Source organism: Dendrobium catenatum, unplaced genomic scaffold, assembly GCF_001605985.2.
Source record: "Dendrobium catenatum unplaced genomic scaffold, ASM160598v2 fragScaff_scaffold_1221, whole genome shotgun sequence".
Lineage (NCBI taxonomy): Eukaryota > Viridiplantae > Streptophyta > Magnoliopsida > Asparagales > Orchidaceae > Dendrobium > Dendrobium catenatum.
Genome location: NW_021319683.1, coordinates 1,225,149 through 1,240,663, shown reverse-complemented (window position 1 = coordinate 1,240,663; position 15,515 = coordinate 1,225,149). Strand labels below are relative to the sequence as shown.

The 15,515-nt window shown below is 34.7% G+C and overlaps 1 protein-coding gene across 1 annotated transcript; it reads left to right on the top strand.

Moving 5' to 3' along the window:
* The first annotated feature begins 2,344 nt into the window (after nt 1-2,344).
* LOC110108420 lies at nt 2,345-10,693 on the top strand. Its single transcript, XM_020839051.2, has 5 exons — nt 2,345-2,912; nt 3,442-3,557; nt 7,766-8,009; nt 9,038-10,177; nt 10,278-10,693. The coding sequence occupies exons 1-5, from the start codon at nt 2,526-2,528 to the stop codon at nt 10,452-10,454; spliced, it is 2,064 nt and encodes a 687-aa protein (XP_020694710.1). The 5' UTR covers nt 2,345-2,525; the 3' UTR covers nt 10,455-10,693.
* Nucleotides 10,694-15,515: the final 4,822 nt, after the last annotated feature.

Below are 15,515 nucleotides of genomic sequence, written 5' to 3'. Positions count from 1 at the left end.
TCAATAAGAAATCACGTCGAAAAGTCGATTACGAAAACACAAAACAAATCACAACTCGGTCAAAACTCAATATCTTTGAAAACAGAAATAGGGTTCGGAGTCCTTACCACGAGATCTTCACTTTTCCCAACAGCAGCGTCGGACGAAAAGCGCTCCGCGGCCTCCAAAACCAGATTTCTCCTCTTTTTCCCTTTCTCTTTCTCTCTCCTCAAAACAGATATTTTGTTTTATAAAATATTTTCTCTCTCATCAAGAGAGGAACAGTAAGGGAACGAGGTCTCACACCTATTATCCAATGATTGAGTTTATAGTAAGATTAAATATCTGGAAAAACTTTATAACTCCACCTAAAGTTCAATGTCAACAACCATCGCTAGCCTCCATCGCATTAGCCTATTATTGCAAAACAACTATTGATAAATCTCCCTCTCCTGATCATTCTAATCCATTTATCATCACTCGACCACTATCATGCAAGTGCTATCACCCAAACCATTATCGCTTGTTCACTACCATTCGACTATCATCACTATCATCTAACCAATGCTACACAATTGTCATCATTTGATCATCGTTGCCCAACTAATATCTTCCAACTTTCATCGTCATCATTCCAGTGCATCTTCAACATTTTACTTCACATTAATAGGACGTCAAAATTATATTACGGATTTTATAATCATGTCTTCTTTGCTTGAGAGGAATTATATATATATTGGATAATTTTATATGAGCAAAATCCCATAAATTTTCATAAATTTTCTCATAATTCTTTAATAGTTTTCATTTTTTTATGTAGACTTTTTTTTTTTAAATTTCCTCCTAGATATTTCTCCAAAAATAACCTTGATCTGGCAAGAATTCGAGGCATGTTTGAATTAGAAACTTTTGTAGTTAAATTTTTAGCCATCTTAACTCCGATCACAATAAATTTATAGTCAAATTGAATATCTCGACAACGCAAATCTAATGACACCAAAATGGGTCCAATCCATGTCCAAATAGGCATGAATCAAGAGACTAAAGTGTACTTGGAAGCTTAAAAGTTTTGATTGAATAATCAAATGATCTTCGAATATGACATGCTTATAGTCAGACCGAGCAGCTCGACAAGAGGAATCCAACAAGCCCAATATCACTTAATTCATAAATCATTAAGACACTTAAATGCTTGATGTAAGCTCTATAATCAAAGAAATCAATATGAACAATTGTATGGAGCACTCCTAATTTATCCTAGATTTTCTCCATGTTACGGAAAATGCCACTCCAAAAAAAAATTATAAATAGACCCTCATTCTTTACATTTTGAGGAGAAAAAAATGAGGAGAAGAGAGAACTAGTGAGAACTCTCTAGCATTTTCCAGCCATTGTTGCCACCGCCGACCACCTGTTACTACCACTGGGAATCTCTATTATCACAGATAATTGGCATTAGAATTCACCGCCATTTTCATAATACGGTCAAGATTTGATTTTGTTGTTGGGTATATTTATTTGCTTTTGAACCAACTTTCTTAAACCTCTCTTGGGAAGATTAAGCCATGTTGTTGGATATAAACAACTGATCTTTTTGCTCTTACTCTTCTTCAACAATGAACAATGAATGATTTTTTATATCACTTGTTATATAGTGAATTTTATAACTAGCCCAAGCCCTTGATTTTCCTCTTTCTAGGGTTTTCACGTAAAAAATGTTATGATTCTATCATTTTTATCTGTTCGTGCCGAAACTTTGTACACAACTAGAACATGAAATATAATTTTCAATGACTTAAATTTTCTAGCACGTAACAATCTTTTTTTTTTAGCATTCAATACATGTGATATATATAGCTCATCTTAATCTATTGATTGAGATCTTTGATTATCAATAAAAAAAGTCTTGAATTTAAATTTTATGCATTTGATATGCTTATTAATTTATCTTAGTATATCTAAATATTAATAAAAAATAAATACATTGTGATATAAAAAAGAAAAACAATACATCCTACTCAGCTTGCTACTCTTAGAGCTTGCCTAAATGGGTTCAGTAGGTGCCTAAGCGGGCCCACTGACCAAAGCTAACCTGGGAGGCTGGGAACAATGCAGATCCCAAATTCTGGGCATTGCTATACTTATCCAATAGAAAATCGACCGGAAACCGGCTGCACCCCACCAATCACGTGGGACCCACCTTAACCATCCCGTTCCAGTAATCGGTCAGGAACCGGACCCACCTTTCTAAATTCCGATCGCATCAAAGTGTTAGGGATGACGTGTCACGGGCGTCTTCCAAGAACCGGACTCCAGCTTCCTTTAAAAATTTAATTTGAAGTCCGGATTCCCCCTGGATATCTCTTCTCCTATATAGATAACGCACCTTCACCTTTCGCAATCGTTTTGCTGGCTGTTGGCGTCTGGCTTCATCGCCCTTCTCTGCGACAAGGGTTTCCTCGATCCTTATCTTCTCTATAACTTTCTGAAGACTCGATCGGCAATCGGTGCTAGGGTTTCGGGAGTGGTTAGGTTTCATATTGGCAATGGTTTGTCCGAGGAGAGAGGGGTTCGAGGAGGAGGCCAAGGGAGATTCCTCTGATCGGTTTGATCTTGCTCAGGAGAGCGAGGGTTCCGATGAATCGTTTGAAATTGAAGGATCCGAGTCATCGGGAGATTCGATTGATGTTCAAAACAGTGGAGGACTTTCGGGTGCCTTCTCTGGGAGGATACGAGATGTTCTTCGTGATGGAGCGGATGCTAATCTTCTGCTTGGACGCGAGGAGGTGGAGAATGGGATTTTTCAGTGGCTGCAAGCGTTAGATCTTCAGGTTATCGGCGGATGTCGTGCGGATGAGAGGTTGAAGCCTCTGCTTAAGCTGAATGCTACAGGCGGGGCTGCGGAAGACCAGTTTATGGTCCAGCTTGTTCAGGTCTGTGTAAAGCTTCTTCTATTTGATTTGTTTTATGTTCCTTTTTGGTTCATAAGATGCAACGTTATCACTTGCGCATTTTTATGTTATAAACATTATTGCCTCTATTGCATCATTCTCTTTGTCGCATGAGTTTTCGGTGATACTTTTTTTTCCTGCTTATTTTTTTAATGCAGATCAGCAATGTGGTTTTGGTTAGCCAGCGGCAAATATTTTTGACAGTTTGTTACTCCAATGTTTCTTTGGTTTTTATGTTATTTTTGTATATAACTCTATGATCTTGTTCTAATATATGTTGTCATGATGAGAAATTTCATTTTAACCATTTCTTTAACTGAAAGCTGCTAATAAATTTTGAGACTATGTAAGCTGCAAATGAGAGATTATTATTTAGTGAAAGTTATTGGTTTAACATTTCCTATGTCTTGGTTTCTCTTTTGCTTAAATTAATTTCAAGACCTGATCGACCTGTAAAATGTTTTATTATTATGGTACTGATTCTTACTACTTTTTTTTTGTTAATCACCAGCATTTTGAAGCATCTGAAGTTGCAGTTCTAGCCCGTTGCTTATGTCTTCCTCTTGTCTCTGTTCGTGTGGGAAAGATTAACAAGCAGGGGAACATGTTATGCCCAACTGCTTCCAGGTAGCAGAAATTACTAATTTTCTATCAGCTGGATCTCCTTATTTGAGACTCAAGTGTATGTGATCAATCAATCAGATGAATTGCATTGAAATGTTGTTAAATGACATTGCTTATGACTATCCATTTTAAATCAGATTTGGATTTAATAATTAACTATTTTTTCTTTGAAATGGTCGACTCTTGTGTTAAATCCTTTTCTATGTCGTATAGTTTTTATTAGATTTTTTTTATCCGATGAAGTTTATGCCTTAGTTTAATATGATATATTGTTATATATGGATATGGTGTCTCATATGGCTTATACATGGCTATGCATTCCGAATATATATATATGTTTCTGCCAATATTGAAGAGGATGCTGAGAGACATGTAGCTTTTTATCTAGTGATATTTTCTGATAGAGGTGTGACATTTGGTATAATTAATTGAGAGGATCAATATCTTTGTACATAATTCTTTAAAATTTAATTAAATTATTTAATTAGTTGATTGATTGAGGTAATGAGGTTATACATCATGGCTTGCTACTAGATTGGCATAAGAAGTCGCCTTTTTTAGTTGGAACAAATTGAATGATACATAGATATAAATTGAGAGCACCTTTTCTGATAGGAAAGTGTCAGATTTGAGTAAATCTAAAAATCTACTGAAATCTTTAGGTTAAACATTAAGTGGAGATTTTGATGATGCAATCACATTTAAAAAAAATCCATCTAAAATTGTGATGCTTCTTGTTGCTTTGCAGTCAATTAGAAAGGATGGAACATGGTTTTGAACATCTTGTAACATCTAGGGAGTGAAAAATTTTGTGGGCTTTTTAAAAAGGAGATTTACCGTTAATTGTAAATGAGCCTTACGTAAAGCCAAAGTGTATGGATGAACAGGAACACGCTCAGATTCACTTGGATACAGTGGGAAATGAAGGTTTCGGGGATGGAGAGCTATTTTTGTTTTAGGTGTTGCTGTGTGAGCTTAGTGCCATACATCTCCTAAGCTGTTAAATTCCTGAAATTTTCTAGAGTTGCAATGTCATTCAATTTACTCTTCCCAGCCATTCACCAGCTTAAATTAACCTATGCATGCGTAGATGTTGATATTAATTTTTTTTTTCTGAGCAGATGTTCAATTTAATGTTGACATTTATAGGTCAAACATTGTAACAACATTCAACTCACATTTCTAAACTATTTGATTTTACTAATATTTTGAGCTAGATATTTGATTTTTTATTATTCACAAATCTCTTACCAATTTTTGTGAAAGAAAACAAAAACTGTATTACAACTAAAGACAAAGCTACGTATCCTTCTTCTCAAGCAAAACTTTGAAAAGTTATATCTATTATCTTTGGCAGTGACATTACAGGAGCTTGGCTTGCCTATTGTTGAACCTTGATTACACGTAATATAATTAATGAGTTCTGAAAACTAGATCTGGCTCTTTGGAGTCTCTCTAGTTTTTTAAAAGCCATGCTTTAGTATAAACTTTTGAATACTTTAAACTTTAAACTATTCAAAAGTACTTTAAACAGATAACATATTACACTGGCACTCGGGTTTGCTGTTTGCCTATATATTTCTAGCTCATTTCTAATTTTTCAACAAAATACAATGGTGTATGATGAAGGTGATTGACCTAGTTGTTTTCTCAAATGTTGCCTAAGTATATTATGAACTAACTCTTAGTTTAGTTTTCATCATAGAATACAAGGGCTTGGATAATTATATTGCATGGTTTTTTACCTTGCTCATTGAAATAATTCCTTCAATTTGGCTTTGTTTGTGCTACATGTAGGTTAGGTATACCTTTTTCTGTTTGTGTATGTGCATGTCATCTTCATAGATCTTTATGCATCCTTCGACTACAGTGGACTAAATTTGTCTTTCTAGTTCACCATTCTTCCTATTGTTTGTTCTGACTTCAGTATTCAGGATCATTACAATGTATTGGCCTGCTAATTTTCATAAGCTACATTTTAAAAAAAATAAGTGTTTACTAATTGATTTAGATTAGTTATTTGTGTTACCGACTCTGCTCATCTTGAAGTTTGTTCTAATAAGATCATTAGCTGCTACAATTATTCAATGCTATGGTATTTTCTGCGGTACTTGAGCTTATTTTTTAACTGGAATTGTAAATTAAAACATATTTGCTAGTTAATCAATGTTTATCTATTTTCCTTATGTATTATTTTGTAAAAGGTAGAGCATAGATGAGGAGAAGAGTTCATTACCTGCTAAAAGTTTAATGCTATAGTTGTAACATCTGATTTGAACTCCCATGAGATCTGACTTTATGTCCAATTTGTTGCTAGAAAGCATATCCTGCATATGATTTTAGTTCTATTACTTCAGGATTTATGCTTGGGCACATTAATTGATGACATTGTTCACCCCATCAAATAAATATCTTTTCATTTGTAGGTAAAATGGACGTTTGTCATGTTCTGTTAAGATCTCTGATTTATGAGGGGAAGAAGGTAGCCTCTTTTCTACTACTGATATAATATCATACCTCTAACAAACTGCTATACCTGCTGTTCTAGAATCCATTTGTTGTAGAGCAGGGAAATCATTTTTTGCGATCTCCTGGAAAACATTTGATCATGCTTAAACATGGCCTAGAAAATGTCATTTCTACTTTTATGCTTTTCTTCCTTTGTGCTGCATCATGTGTTCCGTACATTTGTTTGGTACTGTATTAACAGTTTTGTTGCTTCATTATTTATATTGCAACATTGCAGAAAATGATGTTCAAGTTATATGAAGCTTTTTTTTATATGAACTAAAATTGCTACAGATTATTCTTCTTGTTTGCTTTAGTTCAGCCAGCAATTTCACTATTTTCCTCTTCACCTCCATTAAAAACCAGTCATGGTTCAGATATTCACAGCACTAGTCAACAAACTGAGGAATTGATGATTTATGTTTAAGTACTTTATTCTGATTAATTTGTGAGTTTGGTAGCTTAGTACTTTTTATTTTTATATTTTTACTAGTGCATTGATTATTTTTTTTCTTACGTTTGGCAATGTTGCTCTTTCATATCATTCTCCATTTTGCTTAAGGATGGGGATTTTTTAAACTTGATAATTACATCTTTTGCATTTCGGACTTGGCATTTTATAATGGAATGTCATATAGCAGTAAATTTGTTTAAATTAAGCTATTTAATAGCATATGCAGATATTTATTGGTAGAAGGTCTTGTAAATCATTTATTTGTTGCCTTGAATTGTGGCTATCCTTTTCATTATTTCAATCTTATTTTCACTATAAAAGCGGCTGACATATGCCACTATTTAATAGCATATGCAGATATTTATTGGTAGAAGGCCTTGTAAATCATTTATTTGTTGCCTTGAATTGTGGCTATCCTTTTCATTATTTCAATCTTATTTTCATTTTTCACTATAAAAGAGGCTGACATATGCGATGTGTTTCCGCTTATTCATACTTCCATGCTATTTCATTTAAAAAATGTTCTCAAAGGCATAAAAAATAGGTAAATTGGTGTACCAAGTGCATGGAGGTACCACACTTGCTTTTCCGAAGGGACTTGTTCCATTACTCAAACCTTCAAACACTATATCACACCATAAGCAACATTATCTTGTCATAAACACATCTTTTCAGAGATTACCCTTCTAGACTTTGGAGGACATTTCAGCATCCCCGAAGTTGGGGTTTGATTTCTATCAGTTCATTTTCAAACGCTATGAATCTTAGCCTTAAGTATTTAGTGGGCTTCTTTGAAAAAGAGGGACGGGGGGGTATCCCTTTTGTTTTACAGCATTTGGGATTCTTGTAGTATATCCTTTCTTTTTATTGTGGAATATGTATTGTTTGTTGCACTACAAATCTCAGTCAAGAGTAGAGCTAAATGTAGAACGATTTTGAAAATTTATTTTATTCTACATTAAATTTCAAAATAACCTAATTTTGTTTCAAGTCATATTATATAAAAGCTTTTTGTTCGCTGGCACATTTTCATATAATCTTTTTTTTTTTCTAAATTTTTCCTGTTTTTTTACCTATTTAATTGTTTTTTCTTGATGTTTTGAAATGTTAATGTAATATCTGGATAATTCTATTTCTCTTTCACTTGGGATTATTCTTTTGATGTTTCACTGGGGAATTATTTTCGGCTGATGAGTGATTAAAATTAATCCTGCTGACAATTTCATCTATTATTGTTTTCCTTTTACAGGGGGTTTCTGAGTTTGACCCTTCTTCCGTCATCCCACATGCGCATTTCATTTACGGGGGATGATGGCTGCATTGAGAGACTTGCATTAGTTAGCAATGATCTGGAAAGCCCTTCAGTGATTCTTGAAAATATTTCAGCTGATACTTCGGGCCGTTCATTCCTACTGAAGTTCCCAGATTCCCAAATCTTGTACTTCTGGTGCTCTGAGAAGTCTAAGGATGATGGCTTGGGATTACTTGCTAAGGTCAGTTTTTACAACTTTGAGGACTAGTGCACGCGATTTCTTTTTGCCTTTTTCTTGATGGATGGTAGTCTTGAGTTCTGCATTCTTCGTCGGCATCTTATGAATAGGCTTTTAGTATTTGCTTACTTGCATGGTTTTCTGAGTAATAAAACATCTCTATAGATATCATGATATGAGATTTTAGCAAAAATACTCTTATTTTGTCCATTTATGTCTTAGAGTCTATGATACACTAACACGGGCATGGTAGGACTCGGGCACTCTTTTGACAAGGTATTATAATTTATATTAGTTAAAATAAAAAAAATGTATATTAATTGTATAAATGAAATAGATATAAAATGAGAAGTAATTGAAGAGAATTGAAATTGACCCATTGAAATTGTCTAACCGAACTCCAACAATTTCATTATTCTTTTAATTTACTTCACAGATGTTATCCTTTTAAAAATATTAGAAGAATGTATCAAATTGATATATATATATATATATATATATATAGCTTTGCAGTTAATTGTTTACTTGCCTGATTTTCCGAGGCTCTGTAGACACAGTGAAATCAGATTCTAGCCAAAACAACTCCTTTAGTGTCTCCTCAATCCTATCTTAAAACAGAACTTGATCAACAGTTCTTAATACTCTGGGGACAAATAATGGACCTGTCTAGATGAATCAAAACACTTATCTGCTCTTTGGCTGGAAATGGGTTGAATACAGCAGTGCACTTATTCCGTTATAGGTGCCTTTCTTTCTTAACCGCAACCAGCAAAATTGCCTCTTCCTCACCACCTCCCTCCACCATCCATATTTACCGGTAGAATTGAGAATAACGCTTAAATGAGGCGCCAATTGAAAATACCCAAATTATTTCTTCATTCCACTATGTTTTATAATGATTATTCATTTGTAAATACTTTTCCTCCGCTTTGATAAATGCTTGATAATATTCTTTAGTTGTTGAATGGTTGTTTTGTAATTTGGCATATTTAAATGGAGTTCTTATGATTTGGTACTTGAACTTCATGCAGATGAAGGATCTACTTAGCAGGAAGCCTTCTCTTACGTGTTTGACTGGGATATCTAAAGCTCGACTTGATTCATTTGCTACTCATCTCCGGGTTTATATTCTTGCTTCGGCAAGCACCCCAACAGCTGCATCTACTTCTTCAAGTGGGCTGTTGATGTCTACTTCTGATTTTCAACCATCATCAGAAACTGATATTTACTGCCAATTAAGGTCTTCCCATGCCCGAATACCAGCAACTCATGTAACAATGGTGCATCCTCTCTACCAAAGCAATCTCATCCCTAGATCAAATGCTTTCAAAGATGGAACCCTTATAAATTCATCCACGACCAATGATGTCCGTGAGAAAGTGAGAATACTTGTTGGCGATTCATCCTCCAATATTCAGCCAAGTACCGCAACGGAGTCATCATTGCATGATCAATCTACCAGTCAAATTGAAGGAGAAAATGTAGAAAAACAAGGAAGTCGTGGTTTGGTTCTTCCTGGATTGACTTCTCTTTCCACTCCCTTATTCTCATTAAGTTCAACTTTCACCATTCCTTCACAAATTAGCAATCAAAGTTCTTTTTTCTCTCCATATTACTGCTGGTGCCCTCCCTTCCCAACCTCTCTACAGTATAACAAGACTTGTCATCTGCCTACCGCATCTGAATTAATGCCTCTCCCACCCCTCTCCACACTGTTATCTCCTGCAGCCCCACCAGAGTCATTGGTGACATCCAAATATCCTTTAAATGTTCCCGAGTTCCCGCCTCTAAAACTTCCTTCCCTTATCTCTGACCCTTTGGTCCACCTATCTATGCCCATCCCCTCACTCTCTCCCTTGCCAAGCTCACAGCAAATTGCAACATTCACGCCATTCATGTCAGATCCCATTGTCCATATCCCAGTCATCGACTTCTGTTCTTCTGGGCAGGGTTACCTTGTCAGCGCGGGTCCTATTTCTACAGCCATTCCAACTTTGCCCATTAGCCATTCAAGTCATCAGCTTCTCCCCCCTTCGGAATCGACAGTTGAGAAGAATGCAAGAGAGACACTTAGGTTGCTTATGGCTTCAACACCAACATTTACTCCAAAGTTGTTCAATGTGCTTCCTGAGGTTCTTAGCAACATGGAGCTATGCGGAAATGGGAGTTCGGTAAGTACCATAATTTTTTTCCCCAGCAGTTTGAAATTTTTTTTTTTTCCTTTTCTATCTCTTCCATGAATTTTCCTTCTTGGTATGCTATTTGTTGCAGGTGATTGGAAACGATCTATTTGAGGGAGCTTTGGTTGACGTTGAATCGACTAGTAATGGTACATCTTCTACTGCAGCTGATACAAGCGATGAAATTTACGATGAAGAAATGGAAGAATGTAACTGCTCAAAGATTAATAATTGTCGAATGTTTAACCATGAACCTGATGAAATATAGTTGGCGGTGTGCTGCTTTTTGTGTATATGATGGGCAGTTTGCAGCTTTGATAAGGCCTATAGTAGGCCCTTGTCTATTCTGTAATGTCGTCTGTGATGCTTTTTCTCGCTGGCAATTTGTTATTTCCATTAGGATTTAGCTTGTTTGTAATGTCGTGGCGTGCTCTTAAGTTTTGCTAGTATCTTCAGTTCGAACATATTGGCCTGAAAGCAAGCAGTTCGGTCTAATTTATTTTCTTAGAGGCGTTTAAAGGTCACTCTTTCTTGAAATAAAGAGGCCATTACATAAAAAGTTATGCTATGCAAACATTGTTGCTGCTGCTGATGAAAGTAACGTAGTAGAAATGGCATGACTTGATGTGGCAAGCTAGTATAGAAAGACCGTTGCATCTGAGAATGGTTAGGACTGTTCTTCTAAAGGTGTAGTAGAAGTCTAAAATTTCTCTAATTAACAATATTGAAAAATGTCCGCCTCATTGTGGAATTATGCCATGAATGGGTTACTCGTAATAAACTGTCAGGGGTGTTCTAGTAGTTTCATTGGCCACCAAATGTGGGAGAGAATATTAGGTGCGGAGTGCGGACGGGAGAATTGTCCGCACAAGCAATTGGTACCTAGCGGTACCCGCACTCGGTACCACTGGGTACCGCTAGGTACGCAGTGCTTGTGCGGATAATGTGCACTCTGCACCTAATAATTTTTCCAAATGTGGAGATAAGGCTGAGGGAGCTGCACATTGTTGAAGAGGATAGTCAGATTGGCTATTCGATCCAGCTTGCACCAGCTTTAGTTGGTTCAACTAGTTCAAGGTTTTACCATGCTTGAATAGTGTTTTTAGTGTACAATAAGGTTATTCTTTTGACAATATTTTCTTGCATCATTTTGATATTATTACAATTAATTTCTTAAGTCATAATAATCATCAATTTAGTCTCTCTAAATTGCATCTGGACTCACACTTGGTGCCAAAAATCATACATTCAAATTTTTTTTGCAATCCCAACTCCAATTTTATTCCTTCAAGGTGAAACTAATAAATGGAGTTTTATAATACTTTTACTAAGAGTTTTGTTATTAGCAACCAAATCTAGTAAACCAAAGTAATAATAGGCAGTAATGCTTTTTAATAAAATAAAATAAAAAAAGGAAGAAAAGGACCCCACACAATTTGTTCTTTAACAAGAAAATAAATAAATATAAATCTTAAAAGTTTTCGCATGTCATTTTGTCATTTTCTTTCTTTCGTAATCAACCTCTCGGAACTCTTTCATGAATTCCAGCAAATATAATGACCACGATTTAAGGTATTTTTTTTCTTTTTAGTGTTGGAGCATAGAAGGATTCCCGAATATTTCAAACTTATAAGGATTTACATACATAACACTCAAATATTAATTCGCAAGAATCAAGACAGAACCAACGAAACATAAGAAAGTTGCAACAGAGTTCGGCAGTTCGTTAGGGCAAGGCATCAAAGATATTGTCAAAGGAAGTCACAACATAGCTCGTTAGGGTAATACATCGATGGAAGAGAGAAAGGAAGTCTCGACGAAGCTTGGCTAATAGAGTTACGAAAATAATGAAGTATGTAAATAATGATGTTTAGTTATTAAATCTATAAAAGAAAAAATATTGAGAGTTATAAATATAAATCACCCAAATATTTTTCATCTAAAAATTTATTTATTTTTGGGTGGGGTAGTGACTAAGTATAGACAAATTAATATTTTCTATCATTGATTAACATATTTCACGAAGAATATTTGATATTGTGATCCTTTAAAATTTCTAATATCATTCGAAGGTATGTATGCCATCTTGATTGCATGATTTGTCATAATCTTAGTGATTACATGGATACTCAAATTGGTTATTTAGGGGTTATTTAGTTAATATTTAAGCAAAGTTTAAGAACTAAATCTTCAAACTTAATCAAACAACAAAATGGGAAATCTCTTTAGCTTATAATTTTAAGCAAGATTTATCCCTATGGATTTTTCCCTTTTTATTTTTTTCTGTAAAAATTCTCATAACTTATTTATGTGTAAAACTTTTTACGATATAAAGACAATAAACTTTCATTCACCATTGTTGCAGGCTAGAATATTTGCGGCGGTAGAGTGAGTAAATTTTTCGTCTTAGCGATGCACGGATATCCACTAAATGGTCCTCTCGTGGAAAATCCGAAGAGAGAAAAACCGTCAAGATATTGTGCAACACTAAAATGGAAAATCTCTCACTTTATTGCCGCAAAAATTCTTGCCCGCAATAATAACTATTGTTATTTTTTGTGCAATCATGTACTTAACCAATTATTGCTCAAACCTCAATCTAAATCTATAAATATGAGATTGACGGGTGGCACTATTTATGTTTTTTTTTTTTTACTCAAGTTCATTTTATAGCTATTTTAAAGCTTTTCACACGAATTCAGAAATCAGACAAAAATCGGGCAGCACAACGGCTGTATACGGAATTTACACAATTTTTTCTAAAAAAATCACAGAATACCAAATTTGCACAGAATATAGATAACAACATTTCAGAACATTTATTCTATTGTCACAGCATTTAATATCAGCACAAAAAAATACAGTCGAAATAAAACACCGTCGAATTCAAAATACTCGGACAAAAATCTCCAGAAAATAACCAAAATGTGCACACTCGGCACGTCAACAACATACGGAAAATTACGCGGTAAAAACTGAACCAGACGGAAAATACAGACGAAAATCCCTTACAAAAATCAATTCCTGACAGATAATACCGCCAAACACGACGGTTCTGAAAATTAAGAAAGGCAGATTGTGCCTTACCTTGCGTACACCAATTCCTGGAACTGTCTCAACGAACGAAAACGGTCGGCGTCGCCCAAAAATTAACTTTTCCACTTTTTCCTTCGTTTTTCTCTCTCCTTGGCTTCTTCTCCTCTTCAAAATATCTCATTTCTATATATATCCAGACTGATCGTCCCGGACGATCGCACTTCGTCCCGGGACGAAGTGGCTCTGGACAAATTTCGTCCAGACGAAATTAATTAACGTCCCCGGCGACTCGTCCTCAGGAGAATTTTCGTCCAGACGATCCAAATTTCGTCCAGACGATCCATGCAGCCAGAACTGTTTCCCTTGAACAACCTGTACCGATCGTCCCGGACGATCCAACTTCGTCCAGACGAACCTGGAGCAAAACTGATGTTACACCGACTCCCTTACTTGGTTGCTTGGCCAGGAAGAAATTGAAAGAGGGAAAGAAGAGAGAGGAGAGAGAAATGTTTTTGGATCATATTTGTCAGTCATTCTCGTTATAGCTTTTGTCTACTCATTATAAGTGACTAATCTCTTAATTATATTTTTAATGATTTTGATTTCTACGAATTTTTTCTCCTATAAATCTGTCAAAAATGCATTATCTCCTGATATTCTGATCGATTTGATATGATTTTATTATATTTTAATGAAATATGAATAATATCATATATATGAAATGATAATTGCACGTGATACACTATTGATCCATGTGATTCACTAATTGGGAGTCATAAGGAGCTGGAGATTGATTGGGAGCCATAAGGAATCGGAGCAACTGATTCATGTTATTCAAGTGGAGTTAAAAATAGTACATTAATTATGAGTTATAAGGGGAGGCCGATTGGGAGTCATAAGTGTAGGAATAATATACTCTTAAGACATACTTATTGAATTTTTAAATTCTGATATCGACACTGCTACGAATATTGTAATGATATTATGACTAACACTAAATTTGTTCACTATCATTAATACTATTTAACATTATTGATCATGATATTAATATTGTTAATTATTATTGATGATGTAATGGATTGAGATGTGATGAACTGTAGAATGATAAATTGATACAAATAATCAGTATAGATTTTGATGCATATATTTCTTTATATGGTTTATAACATGTTGTTCTATTTTATCTTGCATTAATTTCACTTGTAAGATTTTAATTACTGCTGATATTACATATTTTCAGAAAAGGATAAAGATCCTATGATATGATGCTCTAGACTAGAAAAAAATACCATCATGTTTCTTTTCGTTGTTCATTGATAAGCTCTAGTAAAATGATTAAAATGAAAGACATATATAATTCTTTTAATATAGATGCTGAATTGTGATATCAAAGTCCAATGACGGTCAGTGGCTAGGCAGTGGTCTGGGAGGATTCAGGTGGTAATAAAGCTCTCATATTTCTCTTCCTTCATTCTCTTCTTTCTCTTGCTTGCTCCTCTTTCAGTGAAAAAAGGGGGGCTTATTTATAGTTTTCTAATAGTGGCATGACTAGTAAATAAGGGAAAAATTAAAGGCATGTTGGGAGTGTTTCAATGGATGACCGATATCAATCCCTCTGTCATTGATTGTTTATTAAGCATTTGAGTATCTCAATGATGTTAGAATTTGACAATCTTTGGCTTGTTGGATTCGTCTTGTCGAGCCGCTCGATTTGACTATAAGCATTTCATATTTGAATATCATTCAATCATTTAATTAATATTATGAATCTTTCAAGTAGACTTTGCTCATCTGATTTGGGCTTAGATTGGCTCTTATAGGTTTGAATTTGGTGTTATTGGGCTCGTCTCCTTGAGATGTTCAATTCGACTATAAGTTTGCAAAGTTTCCTATTCAAAATTACCTCGAGATTCATGCTCGCTCAAAATAAATTTTTTGATAATATACCAGATAAAATTTAAAAATTTAAGTTTAATTTAAAAAATCTTTTAATTCGTTTGTAAAATAAGTATAACATTAAATTGAAAAAATAAAAATTTAATTTAAAATAAATTTTATAATTATAAAATTAATACAATTAAATTTACAGCAGAAAGTACGCCCAAAATTTTCCTCATCAAACACCACCCGGCCTATAGAAAATTGTAAACGTACAAGTCAATAAATGGCTTATCGTGATCCAACTATCCTTTTTCCGCCAGAACACCGGATCCGCAACTCATCTGACCCAGGCGCCGAGTAATCCACCGGCGAAAGCGACCACAAACACATACTTACCGACGTGGACAATAGT

What these genes read in the sequence shown, in the direction of transcription:
- LOC110108420 (XM_020839051.2), top strand. Translation starts at nt 2,526, where the DNA reads ATGGTTTGTCCGAGGAGAGAGGGGTTCGAGGAGGAGGCCAAGGGAGAT. An exon ending in TTATGGTCCAGCTTGTTCAG is followed by an intron (nt 2,913 to 3,441) that starts GTCTGTGTAAAG and finishes GTTAATCACCAG; the next exon opens with CATTTTGAAGCATCTGAAGT. An exon ending in TATGCGGAAATGGGAGTTCG is followed by an intron (nt 10,178 to 10,277) that starts GTAAGTACCATA and finishes TATTTGTTGCAG; the next exon opens with GTGATTGGAAACGATCTATT.